At 45.0% G+C, this 22,159-nt stretch overlaps 1 protein-coding gene across 4 annotated transcripts in view; it reads left to right on the top strand.

Moving 5' to 3' along the window:
* Positions 1-22,159, top strand: part of NFIC (nuclear factor I C) — a 160,506-nt gene that overhangs the window by 79,863 nt on the left and 58,484 nt on the right. For all 4 annotated transcript variants that reach the window (XM_089687412.1, XM_089687411.1, XM_089687409.1 and 1 more), the window contains exons 3-5: positions 721-792; positions 920-994; positions 7,369-7,492. In XM_089687412.1, coding sequence (XP_089543538.1) covers positions 721-792; positions 920-994; positions 7,369-7,492 — 271 coding nt within the window. The remainder of the gene's footprint in view (positions 1-720; positions 793-919; positions 995-7,368; positions 7,493-22,159) is intronic.

The raw sequence follows: 22,159 nt of genomic DNA, 5'->3' as shown, positions 1-22,159 counted from the left end.
CAGCTGAGTATTTATCTTTCTGAAAATCAAAAAATATTATGCATTTCTTCACAGAAATCCTTGCTCTATGAGACCTACCTGTCCTGAAAGCTTGTTGGCTGTACTTCTCCTGTGGATTACAGGAGTACAGTTCGTTCTGCACTCCTGTGATCCGTTTTCAGCTGACAGTGGGCTAAAGTCCTCTGTTGGCTGACATCACTCAGCCTGTCCAGGCTGAGTGAAGATCCTGAATTTAAAGTCGGGATCCACCCCAATATCTGCATCAGCACCTGGCCCAGCCTCTCTGCAGGTCGCTGAGAGCCTTGAGCCAGCCACTCCCTCCCCCTCCACAGGCTAGCACTCCAGTGAGCAGTGGGGGTGCCAGAGCAGACAGCAGTGAGTTACAGTCACTGTTCTCTGCTCAGAGCAGCAGGGAGAACTGAGCGTTTAGCAGTGTCTGATCACTCAGTTTCCCCCTTAGAGCTGGCAGGGCACAAATGCAGCATCAGACTGATGCTGTATCTACCTAGGTAAGTATAATTAAAAAAAAAAATAAAACGTATTCCCATACTTCCTAAGTTTTTTCACTGAAGTTCCACTTTACCAATGTATGAACCATTTAAGGACGTGTATACTGTATATCTGATTGTTAATGTCTTTTTTTTCAGGTTTGTAATAATATAATTAGCTTAGAAAATAATAATAATAATAATGGTAATCTTAGGGTTTTCTGGGTTTTAGATGCTGAACAGGACAGCAGCCCTCGTACAGCAATCGGCTCTGACATAGAGGACACTAAACCTATCAATTTGGGTAAGTGAGTATCTTAGTCCATTGCGCTTACCTCTAAGCATCCTGTTTAGTGGATAAAAGTGTGTTTTACATGTGCATTCATACTTGTGTGTTTCTGATTTCCATCACAGCTGTTTTGTCTCTGCAGATATGACAGATTTCCAAGAGAGTTTTGTCACTTCTGGTGTTTTCAGCGTCACAGAATTAATTCAAGTATCTAGAAGTAAGTAATATTATGAGGGGTTAACTTGTTTGCGGCTGAGAGAATATATATATGTATATACAGTACTGGAAACACAGGCTGGATATTCATTGATCCTGGGTTATAGGCTGGTACCTTCAGGTGATTGGACACTGGCAAAACTTTGTTGGACATGCCCCCCTGGGTTTGCCCCATAACCCTACCCTACTCCATGAGACTTCAGTTTTTTTCTCATGTCCTGAGGTGATGGACCTCTTTCCCCTTACCGAGAAATAATTTTCTTCAATAGTTTATTTTACTGTAGAGTCTTTAATGAACACTTCAATCCATCCCCAACTGTTTCCTAATTAGAAGCTGATGAATTCATCAGCTGTGGGAGTGGTCTGTAACGTTGCTTCTGGAACTGGATCCTTCTTGGGTGCTCACCTTGGCACTGCAATTAAACAAGCGTAATTAGCCTCAGGATGTAATACAGGTCAAGGACTGTGGTCCATCCCTATGGAATCCAGACCCTGAAGACCCCTCCAGGGTTATGCCCACCATGACGGGCAAAGCCTGCACCCTATATATGAACCAGCAATGTCGACAGGCAAGACAGTCTCCCTGTATCTCATATCATTACAGTAAAAAACTTGGACTATGTTTGGATCACATTCACTTTACAGTGTAAACTTTTCAAATTAAACTGAACCACCCAGAGCTTAGTCTGTGGTAAATGATCAAGTGTTACATCAAACTGCGGATTGCACATGTTATCATCACTTCTGCCTAGAGCCTCATATAAAATACTTAGGTGCTTCCTCTTGCCCTTTTGCCAGGAGGATTTTGCTACAGGACGGTCTGCATCCAGGTTGCTGTGCACTCTTTCTCAGGCACATGCATCCTATATTCTGCACCTTACTATAGGAATACCCTCGCTTGTAGCCATGGCAGAAAACCAGGCAAAAAGGGGCCACAGCAAAAACACAGCAAAGGCCGCACAACAATCAACCTATCAAGTGATAATGCTTCCCTTGTACCAGAACAGGACCTGATTACACTGGTCTGTGCATCCGATCCCAGATCTCTCAAGCACGCAGCAAGTGGCCTACCTGACTAAGGCAGGTTACATTTCCTTGGACAACTAACACCTTTAATACATCCATTGTTGTCCAGGGTTCAAAAAGACTAGAAGAGACAGGCACAGAAGGGAATGAAGAGGACCCAGTGGTGTTTTAGAGGAGGCCATGAAAATTCCTCACCACCATGCTTCTATACACCTGATGCTGTTGCTTCATGCAATATGCTTACTAATGTGGGTATGGTATGTGGATACACTGTCCCTTTGGGTAGAAAGATTAAAATTTAAAAAGTAATTTCCCAATTATGAAGAAATAGAATGGGCAATTTATGAGGACTGGGTTAATCCGGAGAAGATTTTCACCCCTCTAAATATCATTGTTGAGCTCTATACAGTGGGAAAAAAAGTTTCCACTAAAAAGTGGTCCATTTCAGTAGTAGATCCTAATTCTAACAAAAAACAAAATCTTTACCAAGTAATTATAGACCTGTTAGTTTAACTTCTACAGTTGGGAAGATACTGGAGAGTTTAATAAAAGACCATATAGATGAGTTCTTGCTGGAAAAACATATTTTGAGCAATAGACAGCATGGATTCATGAAAGACAGAAGTTGTCAAACAAATCTGATTTCTTTTTATGAGGGGGTGAGCAAAACCTTGGACAGAGGGGTGGCTGTGGATGTGGTATACTTGGATTTTGCAAAAGCGTTTGACACAGTTCCCCACACATGACTAATGTGTAAGGTAAAGTCTGCAGGCCTGGAAAATCCCTCAGGTACGAAACATCTACCAGCCGGTATGTCAGAGGGAGCATCAGTTTGCTCCCCAAGGGGAGAAGTCAGGCTGGTACGAATGGTAGCCAGGATCTGATCCAGAGGTATGACCAAGGTCGGCTCAGAGTCCTCCCTGGACAGCTCAGAGTATTGCCTCGACAAGGCATCAGCCCTGACATTCTTGGAGCCAGGCAAATAGGAGACCACATAGTTAAAACGTGACAAGAACAGAGCCTATCTGGCCTGACAGGGCGTCAACCTCTTAGCCTCCGAGAGATACGTCAGGTTCTTGTGGTCAGTGAGAATGAGAACCGGAACCGCAGAACCCTCGAGCAGGTGCCTCCATTCCTTGAGAGCCTGAATAATGGCCAACAACTCCCTGTCTCCAATCTTATAGTTGCATTCTGCGGAGGAAAGCTTCCTGGAGAAGAACCCACAGGGAAGTAGGGGTCCATTGGGCGACCGACGCTGAGACAGGAGGGCGCCTACTCCCATCTCAGATGCATCAACCTCGAGGACACAGGGCAACCCAGGATTGGGATGAGACAGTATCGGAGCCAAAGCGAAGGTGGATTTCAGAGCTTTGAAAGCTAAGATGGCCTCGGATGACCACTCGTGGGGATTACTGCCCTTTTTGGTCAGATCGGAGAGAGGCTTGGCCAGCGTGGAGAAGTTCCTGATAAACTTCCGATAATAGTTGGAGAATCCCAAAAAGCACTGAATGGACCGAAGACCACTGGGACGAGGCCACTGCAGAACCGCCGAAACCTTCTGAGGGTCCATGGAGAATCCCACAGCGGAAATGATGTAGCCCAAAAAGGCAACCTGGGATCGGTGAAATTCACACTTCTTGAGCTTACAGAAAAGCTCATTCTCACGTAACCATTGCAGCACCCGCTTGACATCCTGGATATGAGACTCCATGGACGCAGAGTAAACCAGGATGTCGTCCAAGTATACCACCACGCACTGCTGCAACAAGTCACGAAAGACATCATTAATAAACTCCTGAAAGACCGCGGGCGCGTTACACAACCTGAAGGGCATAACCAGGGATTCATAGTGGCCGGTTCTGGTGTTGAACGCGGTCTTCCACTCGTTGCCCTCCTTGATCCATACGAGGTTGTACGCAGCCCTAAGGTCGAGTTTAGTAAAGACCGTTGCTCCCTTGAGGCGGTCGAACAACTCGGTAATCAAGGGACTAGGGTTAGCATTCTTAATCGTGATTCGATTGAGACCCCTATAATCAATGCAAGGCCTCAATTCACCGCCCTTCTGTTTCACGAAGAAAAAGCCAGCTCCTGCTGGGGAAGTAGACTTGCGAATGTGCCCCCGGAAAAGCGCATCTGCAACGTACTCCTCCATGGCCTTATTCTCCGCAACCGAAAGAGGATACACCCTGCCACAAGGTGGAGTGGCACCGGGTTGCATGGCTATGGCACAATCGTATAGACGATGAGGAGGCAGAGCACCGGCGCGCACCTTGTCAAACACGTCCAGGTACTCCCCATAGTCAGTGGGCAACACAGAGTCCGAGGAGGCACACAACACCTTAACAGGTCCACGGATGCAACTGGCCCCACACTGTGGAGACCACGAAAGAATCTCGGCCAACCGCCAATTAAAGATCCGATTGTGCTTCTGAAGCCAGGGATATCCCAAAACCACGGAGTAATGCGGAGAAGAAATTACCTGGAAACAGGCCAACTCCCTGTGAACAGCCCCAATAGCTACTTCAACCGGCAGGGTCTCGTAGGTAACCTGCGGCGGTTGCAGGGGCCTGCCATCTATCGCCTCGAGAACCAATAGAGTAACTCGAGCCTGCAGAGGAATGGAGTACTGAGCATCAAACGAACTGTCCATAAACAACCCGCCAGCACCAGAATCTACCAACGCCTAGGCCGTCACCGAGCCTTCCGCCCAAGAGAGGACAACGGTGATTAGCGGTTTATCTTTGTGGGACACCGGGGACGAGGAAACTCCACCCAAGATCTGCCCCCGAAAGGATCTCAGGTGCGAGCGTTTCCCGGACGGACCGGACAGGACTGCCAAAAATGCCCACCGAGACCACAGTACAGGCAGTAACCCTCCCGACGCCAAGAGGCCCGCTTCCCCTCGAAAAGGCGAGCAAACCCCAGCTGCATGGGCTCACCGCTAGACAAGCCATCCCCAGGAGGCGTAGGAGGAGAGGGAGGAACGGGTGGGACAGAAAACGTAGGCGCCAATCGGTTAGGAGGCCTCCGCAGACGCTCCTTAAGTGAAGGCCTCTCCCTGAGCCTGGTGTCAATCAGGATTAGGAAGGAAATCAGTGCTTCGAGCTCCACAGGCAGTTCTTTGGCTGCAATCTCGTCCTTCAACTCATCTGAGAGACCATGAGAGAAAGCAGCCACCAGAGCCTCATTGTTCCAACCCAAATCTGCCGCCAGGGTACAAAATTCTATGGCGTACTCGGCAACGGTCCATGAACCCTGATGCATGGACATGAGCAGCTTGGCAGCAGAGGCGGAGCGATCAGGCACATCGAATACTCTACGGAAGGAGGCAACAAAACCGGCAAACTCGTGAATCACAGGGTTATCGTTCTCCCATAAGGGATTTGCCCAGGCCAAGGCCTTGTCCGAGAGCAGCGAGATTAGGAAGCCCACCTTTGACCTCTCAGTAGAAAAAGCATGGGGTATCAACTCAAAATATATGCCCACTTGGTTAAGGAAACTCCGACACTGACTCGGCTCACCCCCAAAGCGCTGTGGAAGGGGGGCTGTACCAGTCATACCTCTGGGCACCGCAGGTACAGCAGCAGATGCAGAGGTAGGCGCAACAACCGGAGCAGCAGCGGGTGCGACCGCAGGAGTGACAACCGGCCTAATTGCACCAGGAGCAAGATGCGTTGTGTGTGCCAGCAGTGTTTGCAACGCCTGAGCGAACTGACCCAACGAGATCCTGCTGATCAAGTCTGGCAACCAACATAGGGAGCAAGGGTGTACCTACACTGTCAGGATTCATGGCATTCGTGTAGTGTCAGGGAGCGAGGAGCCAGACACACAAAGAGGTGCAATTAAAGGTAGGTTTATATACACAGAAACAAGGCAAGAGTCTATGCAAGTCTGACAGCAACAGCGGATGACTTGGTAGGACAGAAGTTATCCTGCCGAGGTCATCTTCCAGGATGATCAAGTCGAGAACCAGCGGGAATCGTAGCCAAAGCTGGGGTCAGAAGCCAGGAAGAATGGTCGCCAGAGCCGGGGTCAGAAGCCAGGAAGAATGGTCGCCAGAGCCGGGGTCAGAAGCCAGGAGGAGTCTTAGCCAAAGCCGAGTCGGTATCCAGGAGAGCAAAGAGTTAACTGAACAGGAGCTTGCTGCTGTGCAACAGACAGGACACGAATGCATAGGACAGCTGCAAACAGCAGACTTACATGTGATAAGCCGCCACCTCCTGGGAGGATCCGCAGAGGGCTGAAAGCATAAAGGATCCCACAATGCTTTGCAGACCTAAGATGGATGCCAGCACATGGAGCAGCACAAACCCTGAGGAAAGGTAGGACCTTGATAACATCTGATTGCCTCTCAGGGGATCAGGAAAGATTTTTTTCCCCTGCAGGAGCAAATTGGATCATGCTTTGCTGGGTTTTTTTTGTCTTCCTCTGGATCAACTATGGGTATAGGATTATAACGTTTTTTTTTTTAATGGTTGATCTGGATGGACTTTTGTCTTTTTTCAGCCTGACTAACTATGTACCTGCACTGCTCAAGTGCACAGTCTATTTTCCATTAGTAAATCAACTCCATAATCTTGCTTTTCTTTGTGCCCTGCTTCAAAACACCCGAAGAAAAGTTTTCTTCACTGCCTGGACATAGTCATAGCCTATTGTCTGACTTTCAGGCCCATATGCAAGGAACATCTTGATTTCAAGTCTACCATCAATAGATAAATAAGATAAATTAATGCCAGATCTTAGGCCCTATTCACACTTTGCATAGCAGGAATGAGCTTTCCCATTTTGCATGTTTATCTTGCATTTCTGCACGCTGTGGTAAGGGTAGCCCATTCACTTGAATGGACTGCCCTCTCTTCAAATACCACGTCAAAGTAGCTCCAGAACCACATTGGATGTGGATCTTGGCGCCTTTTTTTACAATACAAATGCATGGCAAAACATACAAGTGCTAACTGATTGTGGAGCCATCAAAAATTAATGGCACTGCAAGCCTGTTGCTTGTATGCACTGCATGTCTGAAACACTCTATGCGCATTGATGCAAGTTCTGGAAATCCCATGTGTGAGTAAGGTCAAAGCTCCTTCTGCACTTTTAAGCATTTACTCTCTGCTATAGTATGGCTTCTATTGAGGAGTGCCTGTCATGACAACATATGAGTTACTGGATGTGTTATTGTTCACGTTTTTTATTGTTGTATTGCTGCACTGTATGACACAAGATCTCTTTTGTAAATACAATATGAATTTTCATCTGTGCTGTTGCTTTGTCTTAGTCTTGGTTTTCATGTTGCTAATAGTGTATATCAAGATAAGGCTTTTTCTTTAATAAGACATGTTTTACTTACAGTCCCAGTTGTGTCTGGAACAGGACCCAATTTCTCTCTAGGAGAGCTACAGGGACACCTGGCTTATGATTTAAACCCTGCGGGAACTGGCATGAGAAGGACCCTCCCTAGCACGTCATCAAGTGGGTATGTTGTCTCAAGTTTTAGAAATGTGTAACTCTTATCTTTATTTTCTGAGGTCTGTCAAAATCTGGTGACCCCAAAAATGCAGCTCCTTTTGACTGTATACCATATAGAGATTAATTTACTAAAACTGGAGAGTGCAAAATCTAGTGCAGCTGTGTTTTGTAGCCAATTGGCTCCTAACTTCAGCTTGTTTAATTAAGCTTTAATAACCTGGAAACTGATTGGTTTCTATGGAGCGCTGCACCAGATATTGCACTCTCCAGTTTTAGTAAATCAACCCACAGTCTACAACAAGTTAATTCTAATATTAAAACTTATATTTTAAGTAAAATACACTAAATTACCACCGGAGAGAGATTGCAGAGAACAGACTTTTAAGAGGGATTGCACTGGTAACTTCCATAAGGGAAGGACTTGCCATGTGGAGAAACTACCAAATGGATATAGACAGCCAAAGGCAGAGGGACCCAAGCACTGCAGTCAACCCAAGGTGGGATAAATGCAGATCATTTTGCAATACAGTTCTGCAAGTAATTAAATTGCTGTGGGTAGGACTAATTTTATGTCAACTATGTTCCTACAATTGGTCTACCTTATGTACATGTATATTTAATATTTAAAATAGGTTATGTAAAGTATTATGTACAGTATCTCTACATTAGAATATTAAGCCTTTTACCTGATTTACAGGTAAAAAACAACTTTGATGCTGACAAGTTTGATATAGAACTGTATGTTTCAGACAAGCTTAAAGTGATTGTAATGTCTATTTTTTATAAACATGTTTTACTTACCTGCTCTGTGTAATAGAATTGCACAGATCAGCCCTGATCCTCCTCTTCTGAGGTCTTCCCGATGGCACTCTTGCCTCCTCATCTTCTCGGTTTGCCACCATAGGAAGCCACTTCCATCGGCATTGTATAGCATGACTGGAGGAATCTGTTTGTTTAAGAAAAATAGTATTAGTGTATGGATAGCTTAAGGCTGTTGTCAGGGACCCCAGTGGCTGCCGGATCGCGTGCGGGCCTGCGCATGCGCGGTGTGCGAGCATTGCGACCAGGGCACCCGCGATTGCAACGGCGCTTGTGCATGCGCACTCGCAATCGCGGGCACGAGCCTGGCACCTATCAGGGCGCAGGGTGCCCTCTTTAAAGCAGGATCAGACTGCAATGAATTGCCGTATGGTCTTACCTGTTTTCCTGAAGTTCCTGATTGTGGATTGTTTTGTTGCCAACCCTGCCTGACCCTGATTTGCTGTCCGTCTCCTGCTCTGATCCCTGGCTTGTCTGGCCATTCTCCTGCTATACCCTGTACGTTCTGACCTCCTGTTAACGAACCCGGCTTGTGACCTGTTTATCCCCATGCCTGCTGATTTTGTACTACGCCGCCACCACTGTTACCGACCTGGCCTGCCCGACGCTGCTCCTGTTACCTCCTCACATCAGACTTTCACCTGCTATACACCTCCAACGGTGCTTCTACCACAGCTGGGTGAACCCAGGGGCCGTGACCTGGTCTCGGCCTGCTCCAAGTCCATCCCCACCATCAGGGGCCCTGGTGAACAAGCAGGTCGGAGCTTAGATTCTGCGCCTTGGGGGAACCCGGTCTGTGGAGTGCTAGACGCTACCGCGGTTGGATCCCTGACAGAACCATACGGCCATGTCAGAGTCTGGAGGAGGACCTTCACCCTGGGAAGAGATGTGCCAACAGCTGGCGGCACTCACACGAGCAGTGAAGACCCTGGAAGAGGGATACAAGCACCTGGAGGGACAGGACCAGAGCTTGGCCGCATCGGCACCCACAACTTCAGGCACAGTGGGTACGCCTCCGGCCACGGGTTGAGCGGGGTCTGCCGCTGGATCAGCATTTACTATCCCTCCGCCAGAGCCAAGAGTATCGACCCCTGAGCGGTTCAGTAGGGACCGAGGGAAGTTCAGGGCCTTCCAAAGCTCCTGCCAACTGTACTTTGACCTGCCACCCTGGACCTTCTCTTCCGAATCGGTGAAGGTGGGTTTTGTTATATCCTTGCTGCAGGGTGAACCCCAGGGATGAGCTCAGTGCCTGATGGAGGCCCACCACCCACACTTGACTTCTGTCGCCACCTTCTTTAAGGCAATGGCACAGTTGTACGATGACCCGCACTGAGCTGCTTTGGCTGAGGCAGCTCTCTATTCCTTACAACAGGGACGCCGGGCAGCGGAGGACTATGCCGCTGAGTTCAGGCGATGGAGTGGAGATACACAGTGGAACGATGCAGCCTTACGCCACCAGTTGCGGTTGGGACTGTCAGAACCGCTGAAGGACGAGTTGGCGAGAATAGGAGTCCCCGACTCCTTGGAGGGTCTAATCGATCAGGCCATCCAAATCGATCGCCGACTGTGGGAAAGGAGACAGGAGCGGTACAGCCAGGGGCAGAGAACCTCATGGATGCTGCCAAGAGTACCAGTCATGCCAAGGGTCAGTGTCGGCAATCGTAGCCCAGAGCCATCAGAGGGGGCCGAGCCTATGCAACTCGGCTTGATGTGGCCTACTCTTTCTACCGAGGAACGACAGAGGCGTTGGGCAAATAACCTGTGTCTGTACTGCGGAGCAGCGGGTCATATGGTGCGTTCCTGTCCAGAGAAATACTGTAAGTCCTCTTCTATTTCTTCTAATATGTCTACTGTGTGCGCAGGCCACCCCACTCACTTGGCTGTACCTGTGTCTTTTCAGCTCCCCGGAGGAATCATACAGGTGATGGCTATTATTGACTCCGGGGCCTGTTGTTGCTTTGTCGATCTCGGTTTCGCTACCCAGCATCAGATACCGTTACTCGCCAAAGAACATGGTGTAAATATTTTCCTGGCGGGTCTCGAATAAAATTGGGGACGGTAGATCGTGAGACCCCTCCTATATACACCACGGTGGCGGGATATCACCAGGAGCTTCTCCGCTTGGACACCATCGCGTCTCCCCTATTTCCAGTTATTCTGGGGCTCCCTTGGCTACGAGCTCACGACCCCCAAATTGACTGGAAGACCGGGTCAGTCCAGTTCCACTCACGCCTATAACTTGGTTCGGATACGTGAGGGTGACGAGTGGAAAACGGCGTTTCGCACTCGGTTTGGACATTTTGAGTGTTTAGTCATGCCTTTTGGGGTATGTAATGCACCAGCTACCTCATCCTACCTCATGTTTTCCTCATCTCCGGAAGCACATTGGGGACATGTTAGTAGTGTACTGGAACGTCTCTGTCAGCATGGCCTCTATGCTAAAGTCGAGAAATGCTGCTTTGAGCAGGAAAGCATTTCATTTCTTGGTCTAATAATCTCCACCACGGGGATCGCTATGGACCCACAAAAAATCTCGGCCATCCTGGAATGGCCTGCCCCCACGGATAAGAAGGGAGATCAGAGATTCATTGGGTTTGCCAATTTTTAGAGAAAATTCATAAAGAACTTTTCAGGCATGGTAGCACCCATTTCCCAGCTCACCAAGGTAGGAGTACATTTTCAGTGGACTCCAGCTGCACAGGCAGCTTTTGAGGCATTGAAAAAGCTGTTCACAATGGCTCCCATTCTGAGCCACCCTGATGCATCACTGCCCTACATACTAGAGGTAGACGCATCGGAAGTGGCTGTAGGAGCGGTATTTTCACAGAGGGTAGGGGCCAAGGAGTTAATGCATCCAGGGGCTTTCTTTTCCAGGAAGCTATCCCCTTCAGAAAGGAATTACGATATTGGGGATAGGGAGTTACTGGCCATTAAGACTGCTCTGGAGGCATGGCGATATCTGCTAGAGGGGGCCCTACACCCCATTCTGGTCTATACTGACCACAAAAACCTTGAGTATTTGAAAACAGCCAAACGACTCCGTCCACGCCAGGCCAGATGGGCACTATTTTTCGCGAGATTTAATCTCCACATAACGTATCGTCCTGGGTCAAAGAACACTAAGTCTGATGCTCTTTCTCGGATGTTTGAGGATCCTAGAGAGATGCCCCAGCCAGACACCATCCTGCCGGCAGGTAGCTTTCTATTGCTGCAGTCGGAACTATTGTCTAAATTGCAGGCTGCTTCCAACCGGGTTCCTGACCTGCCTGGAGTCTCCCTGCTGAACAAGGAGGGTCTTTTTTGGAGGGGGAACAGATCGTCGTACCCAAGGAGGTCCAGTCCCTGGTGTTAGGTTTCTGCCATGACCATCCCCTAGCGTAGCGGTTCTCAACCTGTGGGTCACGACCCCTTTGGGGGTCGTACGACCCTTTCACAGGGGTCGCCTAAGACCATCGGAAAACACATATTTCCGATGGTCTTAGGAACCGAGACACCGCTCCTCTCTCCGTCTCAAGGCGGGTCCACCCACATGCAGATATGCTCACATACGAGTAACCGGCGTGATGACATCATTGCGCCAACCCCATCACATACACCCCGAACAAATACAGGTGTATTGACAGGGTTGGCGCCATAATGTACTTATGTGGACCAGTCACACATGTGTAAAGAGCAGCTACTGTGTAAAAAGCAGCTACTGTGTAGAAAGCAGCTACTCTGTTAAAAGCAGCTACTGTGTTGAAAGCAGCAGTATTGGAGGTAAGATATTTCCATTACGATTCATAATAGTAGCAAAATTACAGTTATGAAGTAGCAACAAAAATAATTTTATGGTTGGGGGTCACCACAACATGAGGAACTGTATTAAAGGGTCACGGCATTAGGAAGGTTGAGAACCACTGCCCTAGCAGGACACTTTGGGACACATAAGACCTTAGATCTGACACAACGTACATTTTAGTGGCCAAACATGGCCAAGGACTGTGAAGCCTACGTGAAATCTTGCCCCATCTGTAACCGAAATAAACCCACCAGGGACAAGGCCTGGGGCCTATTGAAACCTTTATTAATACATGACTGACCCTGGAGTATGATCTCTTTAGATTTTATTGTTGAATTGCCACCCTCCCGAGACCACACCGTGATCTTTGTGGTAGTGGACCACCTTTCTAAAATGGCCCATTTTCTTCCACTAGCCAAGACACCATCGGCCTCCGAAACAGCCCAAGTATTCATTAAAGAGATTGTGAGGCTTCACGGAGTGCCAAAAGAGATTGTCTCGGACCGGAGAGTGCAGTTTACTTCCAGATTTTGGAAAGCGCTATGTGAGGGGCTGGAGATTAAGTTATCTTTCTCGTCAGCATATCACCCCCAGACAAACAGGCAGACAGAGCGAACCAATCAGACGCTTGAGCAATATCTGAGATGCTATACATCTTTTCTGCAGGATGACTGGCTGACACTTCTACCCATGGCAGAATTCGCATATAATAATGCGAATCATTCCGCCACCAACCAATCTCCATTCTTCACTAATTATGGGTTCCATCCTACCTTCCTGCCAGACCTGGTTCCTATGAACTCAGTCCCGGCAGCCCAGGACACCTTAGAATTTTTCACTACCAATAACAAGCTATTACAGGAAACAATGGCTAAGGCCCAAGAAGACAGTAAAAGGTTCTGTGACAGGAGGAGAAAAGGATTTGGTTATCAACGGTCAACCTAAAACTGACTTGCCCATCCAGAAAATTGGCACCCAAATTTGTGGGGCCCTTCCAAGTAGCACGCAAGATTAACGAAGTAGCGTTTAAACTGGCTCTCCCTGAATCCCTCAAGATACATCCAGTCTTCCATGTATCGTTGTTAAAACCTGCAGTTCCAGATCCCTTTTTAGACCGCAGGTTTAGACCTCCAGAAGCCATAGATATCAACGGGGAGGAAGAATTCGAGGTGGAAGCAATTTTGGATTGTAGGAGGAGGGGTGGTCAGGTACAATATTTATTCAAGTGGAAAGGCTATGGGCCAGAGGAAAACCCGTGTGAACCTGCCCAGAACGTCCATGCCCTCAGATTAATGCGGGAATTCCTATGTAACCAGCCCCAAAGGAGGAATCGGGTAGGCATCCGGAGGCTGCCCGTAAGGGGGGGCAATGTCAGGGACCCCAGTGGCTGCCGACCTGGTCTCGGCCTGCTCCAAGTCGATCCCCACCATCAGGGGCCCTGGTGAACAAGCAAGTCGGAGCTTAGATTCCGCGCCTTGGGGGAACCCGGTCTGTGGAGTGCTAGAGGCTACCGCGGTTGGATCCCTGACAGCTGTCAATTGACCTTAATGTTGTGTTTTGTCAATTGGCTTTAGTGTTGCATTTTGTCAATTGACCTTATTAATTAATCCATTACCAAAGCATACCAAGAAGCATGCACAGCTGTTAGGAAGCTATGCGCTTTTATCCTGCAGTGTTATTATATGTGGAAATTTTACAGAGGAAACCAGACCCAGGTCCCCTAATGCACATAGAGTCAGAGTAATTATATTTGGATCCCAGAAAGGTTCAAATTAAACTTTGCCATTCCCCAGAAAATCACTAATACTAGGGCTGTTAATGTAAATACAACTACCAGTTTCAGAGCAAATGTTTAGATTACTAGGCTTTAGTACATCAATAATAACAAGCTGTGGTAGGAACTTGGGCACATTGGCTACTTGAAAAATCTCAGGCCAGACAGGCAACCTATGACAGGCATTTGACAAAAACACAGACTTAGAAATGCAAAACCATTCAGTTGGCAGAAATTCAACACTAACATTGGAATCAGGTTTGGCAACTAGCTGAAAGTCAGTGGAGTCAGGCTGGAGGACCTCAATATCCAAATCGGGGAACAGAACTTCTGGATCAGTGGGTGCAAGATCTTTAAAACAAATATGGAGTGCATGACGTCTGGGGTGGAGACAGAGTGCAAAGTCTTTGGAGCTCAGTCTGGGTGCAAAACCGCTGAAGCAGAGACAAGGTGCAATGTTTCTGGAATAGATTCAAAGAGTGGCATATCTCGAGCAGATGCAGGGTGCAGCACCCCAGAAGCAGAGACAGATTGCAGAGAGAGATATCATATTCCCCCTGTACAAATCATTAGTAAGATCTCATCTGGAATGTGCAGTTCTGTTTTAGGCATCAATTCACAAAAAAAAGAACATTTGGGAACTGAAGAAAGTGCAGAGAAGGGCAACCAAACTGATACGAGGTATGGAGGAGCTCAGCTATGAGGAAAGATTAGAGGAACTGAATTTATTCTCTCTTGAGAAGAGGAGATTAAGGAGGGATATGATCAACATGTATAAATACATCAGTGGTTCATATAGTGAACTCGGTGTAGAGCTATTCACCCTGAGGTCAACACAGAGGACAAGGGAGCACTCTTTACGTCTGGAAGAAAAGAGATTTAATCCCGAAACACGGAAAGGTTTCTTCACAGTGAGAGCTGTGAAATGTGGAATAGACTGCCTCAAGAGTTGGTTCTGGCCAGCTCAGTGGATTGCTTAACCTCCTTAGCGGTTTTCCCGAGTGTAGCTCGGGGTAGAATTTCTATACCAAGAACGGTAACCCCGAGCTACACTCGGGCTTACCATGCAGCATTCTCTGGGGGTCCCTGCAGCACTTACCTTGTCCTTCGCTCCCACGATGTGTCCCCTGCAGCGTCCCCGTCCATCTCCTCCGGCGGATGCCGGCATCTGACTTCCGTGTTCCGGTCCCCGTGACGTCGGAACGTTGGGGCGGCGGAACCGGCGGGAAATTTGAAATTTTTAAAAAATGACATTTTTGCTGTCATTGCTTTTTCACTGCATTTCACATACATTTTGTCCCTACTGCTTTGTCCTGTGCCCTGCCTGCATTTTGACTGTTCTTTCTGCCTGGAAACTTAGAAAAGTCCATGGCGGCCAAAAAGCGTCCCTTTACATCAAAAGCGGTTTTAGAACAGCGATAGTAAATCAGAACCACTTGCAGAATTGAGTGATAATGATTTGTGGGGAAATTCGTCATCAGACACTGAAAACGATTTTGCGACTTTGCTCAGCGATGTGCGAATTTGCCTCTGTATTTCAAATTTCAGTGTTTTTGGTTTGATTATATTATTGAATTAAATTGATTATTATTATATTATTATTTTTTATGATTATTAATTAAATTATAATTTATGATTTTGTGTTTTAAGTTTTATCATATCCGGAATGTTTAATAGACTCTTGTTCGGACAGATTTCAGTGAGTTATTCCTAAAAATTACAGCCTACAATTAAAAACTACATAATTCCATGCAAAAAAATGGTACCGCTTTCAGCACAAAATTCCTGACATGATCATACCGCCAGGGAGGTTAAAAAAGGCCTGGATTCTTTCTTAGATACACAGAATATAACTGGATACTAGCATTTATAGGTAAAGTTGATCCAGGAAATATCCGATTGCCACTCGGGGGATCTGGAAGGAATTTTTTTCCCAGCAGGAGCAAATTGGATCGTGCTTTGCTGGGTTTTTTTTTTTTTTGCCTTCCTCTGGATCAACTGTGGGTATAGGATTATAACTTTTTTTTTTTTCTCTATGGTTGAACTGGATGGACTTTTGTCTTTTTTTAGCCAGACTAACTATTTAAATATGTAACCCATGATTTCACATGTATCTTTTTGGATAAAAGGTTTGACATGCATTCCCTTTATGCATGTCTATGCCTGTCAGAGCAATGTTTCTATTTATTTGCAGCATTAGGGTGTAGTGTGTTTCACATTATTTTCTATTTTGAAGGGTGCGTTTACGTTTTATTTTTATTTACTCTATCACATAAGAATCCCATTCCAAAATTCAAAAATAGTTCTTGCGAAATTCATTCCCTGTATTTAACTAGAGGGTGCCCTAGATAAGAATGTGAAAAACACTACACTACTTCACCCTAATGCTGCAAATAAAAGGAAATATTAAGCTGATAGGCATAGACATGCATATAGGAGGTGCATTGTCACATCTCCTATGCAAAAAAAAATACATACCTCCCATTTACCCACCCTGTCAGTGCCCTTGACAGTAGGAGACAAACACTTCCAATTTGTTGCACAGCCTATCCATTGCACCCAGAGTAGTCACAAAGGTACTTGCAAATAAATAAGTAAAAACCAAGGCCATGGACTGTTTCTTGTGTCTGGAAACTGTGTGTTGGCTGGCTGTGCTGGAAACAAGGGGGACCCAAAATCAGTGGCTCTCAGTGGGGTAGCACTACACATAGAGTGTATTAAAATCTAAAGTTTATTAGCACAACTCATCCGAGCATCAGGTTGGTCATATTAAAACACACACAAAATGAATAATAAAAACATGTAAATTGCATTTACTCTTTATGAACAGAACAGAAAGTACAGACCTATCCACAGAATGAACATACACATTGCAGATCACGTGTGTCTGCTCTAGAAATGGCCATATGCACAGCAAGCATATACATTGTGCATAGTACATAGTATTTTGAAAAGCTAGGCTGTAGAGGAGTTTTTATATCTCAACACGTTTTGCTGAATGCTTGTCCAGAAGAAGGGTGTTCTGAAGCAAAAGAGGAAACATGATACATGTAAGAAATATAAACAGCTGTATATTTGATATGGTATATTGGCAGCTTCAGTCACAGAGGCACCAGCTAAGCAGGCAGCAACAATTTTCCCTTCTTGAAGCACAGTAAGCTCTGACATGACTCCCTATTACTAGCAGCACATGCAGTGAATGAAGAAAGTGAGGTTTCCCACCTGTTAGCTAGGTGTCTTATCACACAGCGGAAGCAAATAAATGTCACATCCCTTCCGCTTTTAATGCGAAACATGTTGTCACTCTCACTCCTGCAATTCATGTAGTGTTTCCATTTTTTTGTCTAATCCCTGTATATAAACTCTGTGCATGAGCTCCATCCACATAAGAATATGGTTCATATACTATTATAGACCCTTTAAAAAGTGAATCAAGGTGACAAATAAAGGATTGTATGGAATGTAAGGAGTGTACATACCCCACAAAAGAAGGAAGTTTATGAAGATACATACAGTCTCATAAAGGTAGACCCACATCTGTTATATAAGTCCTCTGCGGCAGATGTTCAGTGGCTACAATACAATTATATAAAAAGAAATAAATACAGATGGCAAATGTATTGCATCCATAGTGTCATACATGCTGAAAAGAAATAGATCGTACCTGAGTAATATAGAGAGCTTGGAGGGGTGAGTGTAGCCACCCTAAGTGCAGGTTCTAGGAGTCTATTGACACCTGCAGCAGATTGCACACCCAGTGCGTTTGAAACATGATGCAGGACACATTCGCAGACCACAAATTTTCCACGTTGTGTTCTGGTATGAACAGGAAGTAAGACAGAAAGTGTGCTACTGGCCAATCACCAGGTGAAAATAAGGGGAAAAAAGCCACAAATAAAGAAAACTAATACAGCCACCACATCCAATGATCAGTAAGATACAATAAATTAAATTTGGTTTTTGGGTTTAATTATGCTTTAGGTAAAAAAAAAGTGTGGATTCCTTAAATTCCAATAACCACAAATGAATGCTTTTTGGATCTGCTGGTCTGATCTGCACATCTGTTGGCTAACATTTCAGAAATTCAGTTGTACAGATCTGTTTTACTTCACATATACTGTAAATTTGGAGGAACTCTTGCTTGAAAAGCCTGTTAAGAACACAACATCACATTTCAGTGGTATTGAGGTTAGGGTATTCTACTAGGAATACCTCTCATTGAAAGCAATTTCCCATATTATGAACAGAAAGACTTAAAAATACTTGTCAAACCCTTTCCAGCCTTATAAATTTCAACAACTGTTTGTTTTTCTGACGTTTTCTGAAATCTCTTTCACGCAGCTCATGCTGAACTTCAATTGAATTTTGTTGTGAAAAATATGTAACTGTTTTTTCCCCCTCTATGTGTTGGAATAGAGCAACTCCACACCTGCAACAATTAGATAATCTCAGACTTTACATGAAATTCCTGACATTAGTTTCATTTTTTTTTTAAACTATCACTGACCTAGAGATACTCATACTGTTTTTAACAATTACCTTATTGTTTAAACCAGCAGGTCTCATTCTAAGTTCTTAAACCTTGCCTTTTGCAAACTTCACGTAAGAACTGAAGTGCATTAATCTTAAAGTGGTTGTAAACCCTTACATATAGCCAGTGAAGTGACTGACCTCAGGTGATACACATAGATGAAACAAATCCTCCTACATAAGTACCTGTTTATCTGCAGTTTTCTCTTCTCTACATCCATTCAAAGTAAAGCTTGTCTGAGAGTTCAGAAAAAAAGAGTGCTAAGAGCAAAAATTATACTTTGCAGATCGAGCTCCGTGAGGAGAGCTCTGAGAGCTGATTGGAGGGAAGAGACACCCCCCCCTCCACACAGCTCACAGGAACAGAGCTGTGGCTGTCAATCTGCTAGAGGTCCCTCCTCTGTCACCATTTTCCTCCTGGTGTTAGGAAAAATTTTCAGAAGTGAGTGATGCTGATAGCAGAGGAACAAAGCAGTAGACAGAAATTACACTTTGTGCCCTTATTTGAGACAAGTACACACTATAGAGAGATATGCTTTGTTTATATTTCATGTCTGAGGTTTATAACAACTTTAACCAGTTCCACTCTAGATCCGGGTGGACATCATATGGTGTCCTCCCAGAACGCGACTCGCATGTACCCCACAGGCTGTGCTGCAGCGCGATCTGTCATCCGGTGGACACAGCGGATGACAGATCAGTGTACTGGCCTGCTGTCTGTACTTTGTGATCACTGTGACCAATCACAGCAGATCGCTTGATAATTGTACACAATGGATGGCATTCATTCATGACATTCATTTTGTACTATTGTGTTGATTTCTGTGATTGATCACATGCTAAAGACAGGGCCAATCACAGCCCATCTGTAAAAATATGTATGACTTGCAAGCCAAACTATATACTCAATAAAGTGTTTCTATGGATCGCCAACATTTAACACATAACTCAAACTGTGCAATCTAATAATACATTTATAAATGTAGCGCTCCCTAGAACCTCAAAATAAATAAATATATACTTGTAATTTGTGATAAACACATACCATAAACAAACAGTTTTTTTATAAAACCATTACAGTGACCATGATCTGAATAAATAAAAAATAAAAAAAAATTCAAAATAAAAAATGTGGTTATTATTTTGCGCTAAAAAATAGTCCCATCAATCAATAAGTGATCCAATAATAGTGATGTAGTGACTTATAAATCATCAAATGGTGACTTTCCGTGATCCTCCAAGCAGTAAAATTGTGCGCTCACCTCCTTCTATGCCTAAAAAATAGGCTACACACGCTTGTGGTTCACACAACCTGGAACCTGCCAGAATAGTTGTAGTATACCATGGATATGTGGTCCTTCCTATGGATAACAAGGCTAGCCCCTTATTAGCTGGATATCCCTGCAGGGATTAATCCCTCCTTGATCTGCCAGAAATCACCTGCTTTTCTCCTCCTTATTCGTTCCTCAGCAATAAAGGGAGATAGGAGACATAGTGCTTTATCCTTAAAACAATGTGTTTTATTCCAAAACCAATCTCTATTGCACTCACATTTAAGATAAGATAAAATTGCTAGATAACCATAAATCCTGTCAGCCGCTGAGGCATGTACTTGCCGCCTGCCGTCTAATCTCTTCTGGTGCCGAGTGACGTCGTAGCCCCACCCCTATGCGTTACGCCATAGGTCACGTGGCTTCATCAGGGGGTTCTGAAATGCCCATGCAACCTTATAGAGCATTGCCTTCTATTTGTATAGGCAGAGACAGCCAGGATCTTGTTATCGGTGCCCCAAGGAGACATGTACCTTCCATCGGTCAGTGCCATGTCCTGTTGCGATGCAAAAGTCACAGGACAGATCCACAACTCTCAGCAGGGGACACAGACAGACTCAGCCAGGCATGTTCTGATCAGAAGCCACGTGACCTATGGCGTAACGCGTAGGGGTGGGGCTACGACGTCACTCTGCACCAGAAGAGATTAGACGGCAGACGGTAAGTACATGCCTCAGCGGCTCTTAGAAGGCTTCTTAGAAGGCTCTTATCCTCATTCCTGGAGGGGGAATCATCTCATGTTCCAGCCCGGACCCAGACCTGTGAAGGGGGATCTCTATTGATATATACACCGCGCAATTTCATTATGCTTCTGGTCAGTGCGTAATTCTTACTTTACCACTGGGAGCACCACCATTGGATTGAAGATTCTATGTTACTCACATCACATAGACTGTCAGATTTGCACTATTGATTATTAGGACATTTTAATTATATTTGTTCTATCTAATTCATCCCAGCGCTGCACTATTTTTATATATATTTAACAAGGTTTTATCTGGTTTCCTTGTGTGTTCAGCTGCTTATTTTAAGAGCACTCACTTTTATTGTTACTTGTTATAATAGAAATATATACTTGTTTACTAAATGTGAGGGCTAGCTGGACGCTGTATGTAAGAAATGGAATCAAGTAATGGCATCTCGGAAACCATTTATATGTGGATACTTCAAAAAGTTTGCTCACAGTTGTCTGTGGTGTTCTCAGCTAAATTACTGAAGTGCTATTTTTTTGCATGCTTTTGTGCTTTTCAATTTGCACTATTGATTATTAGAATTATTAGGACATTTTAATTATATTTGTTCTATCTAATCCATCCCAGCGCTGCACTATTTTTATATATTTTTATAGATATTTCTACTGGCTAGGCTCATGAAGTCAGATCTGAGGACAGGAAAAGAGAGATAAAAGTTTTTATATGCAAACTGGCTTTGGTAACTTTAAAAGCTCATAGGAACTAAAGTGTTTTAAAAGTTAACTTATTTTATACCATTAAAAATATGAAATCCATGTGGAAAAAACTTGTGCTGGGGACAGTCTGAAATGTACTAGCAGTTTGGGTACAACATACTATACTGTGCAGCACCACTTGGTGTACTCTCTTGTATGCTTTAGTTCCTTCGCTGATTTGCTTACCTTGTCCACAAAGCTATGTGCATGCCATCTGTCCAGCCCACCTTCAATCAGTCTGTTTTCTCTACCTTCTGTCTTCTTTCTCCTCAATAACTTTCGATATTTTGTGTCCTTACAACCTTTTATCTTTTTTTCACCTTTGCACCCTTCTGTCTTCACCACCTTCTGCCTCATTCTGTCTGCACCACTTTTGCCTACTTTTACCTTTTCTGTCCATACTGTTGCCTGCCTACCTTTTTCTCCCAACTAACACAGCTCAAAAAACACAGCTGCTGTCACTCATCACTCTTCAATATCGTTGCTTTTTTGCTTAATTGCCCCATACATTAGCATGGTCCAATGCCAAAACTTTCTTATGCTCCTGCACTTTTTTTTCTCGTTTTTGTAGAGGATTTTATAGCAGTAAGGGCTCATGTACACGGGCGTTTGGAAAACTCTTCTGAATGATGGAAACTGACTGCTGGAAAACATAGGTTAAAAAATGTCGGTTTAGCCGTGTTTGCATACCACGTTTTTAATGTGCGTTAGCCGCGTTTAGAAGCGCTTGCGTTTAGAAGTGTTTTTAAAACATAACCTCAGAAGACCCTCCCAAATGCCCAGAATGCACTGAAAAATGGTAAATAATTAACAATCTAATACATTTTGAGAGAAATAGAGAGACCAGAAGCAGAGATAGCAGTATGTTTTGGGATTACCTGTCTTTTCTGGTTGTATTCACTATGGATTTCATCATGAGCATAATGCAGCACGTTCTACCATTTTTTCCTTCACGCAAAATTTGGAACTGACTGCACTGCTGTAGTAGGTCC

The sequence above is a fragment of the Staurois parvus genome, unplaced genomic scaffold (assembly GCF_062004578.1).
Source record: "Staurois parvus isolate SC_StPar_1 unplaced genomic scaffold, SC_StPar_1.0 ptg000425l, whole genome shotgun sequence".
Taxonomy (NCBI): Eukaryota; Metazoa; Chordata; class Amphibia; order Anura; family Ranidae; genus Staurois; species Staurois parvus.
This window is presented reverse-complemented; position numbering and strand designations above follow the sequence as displayed.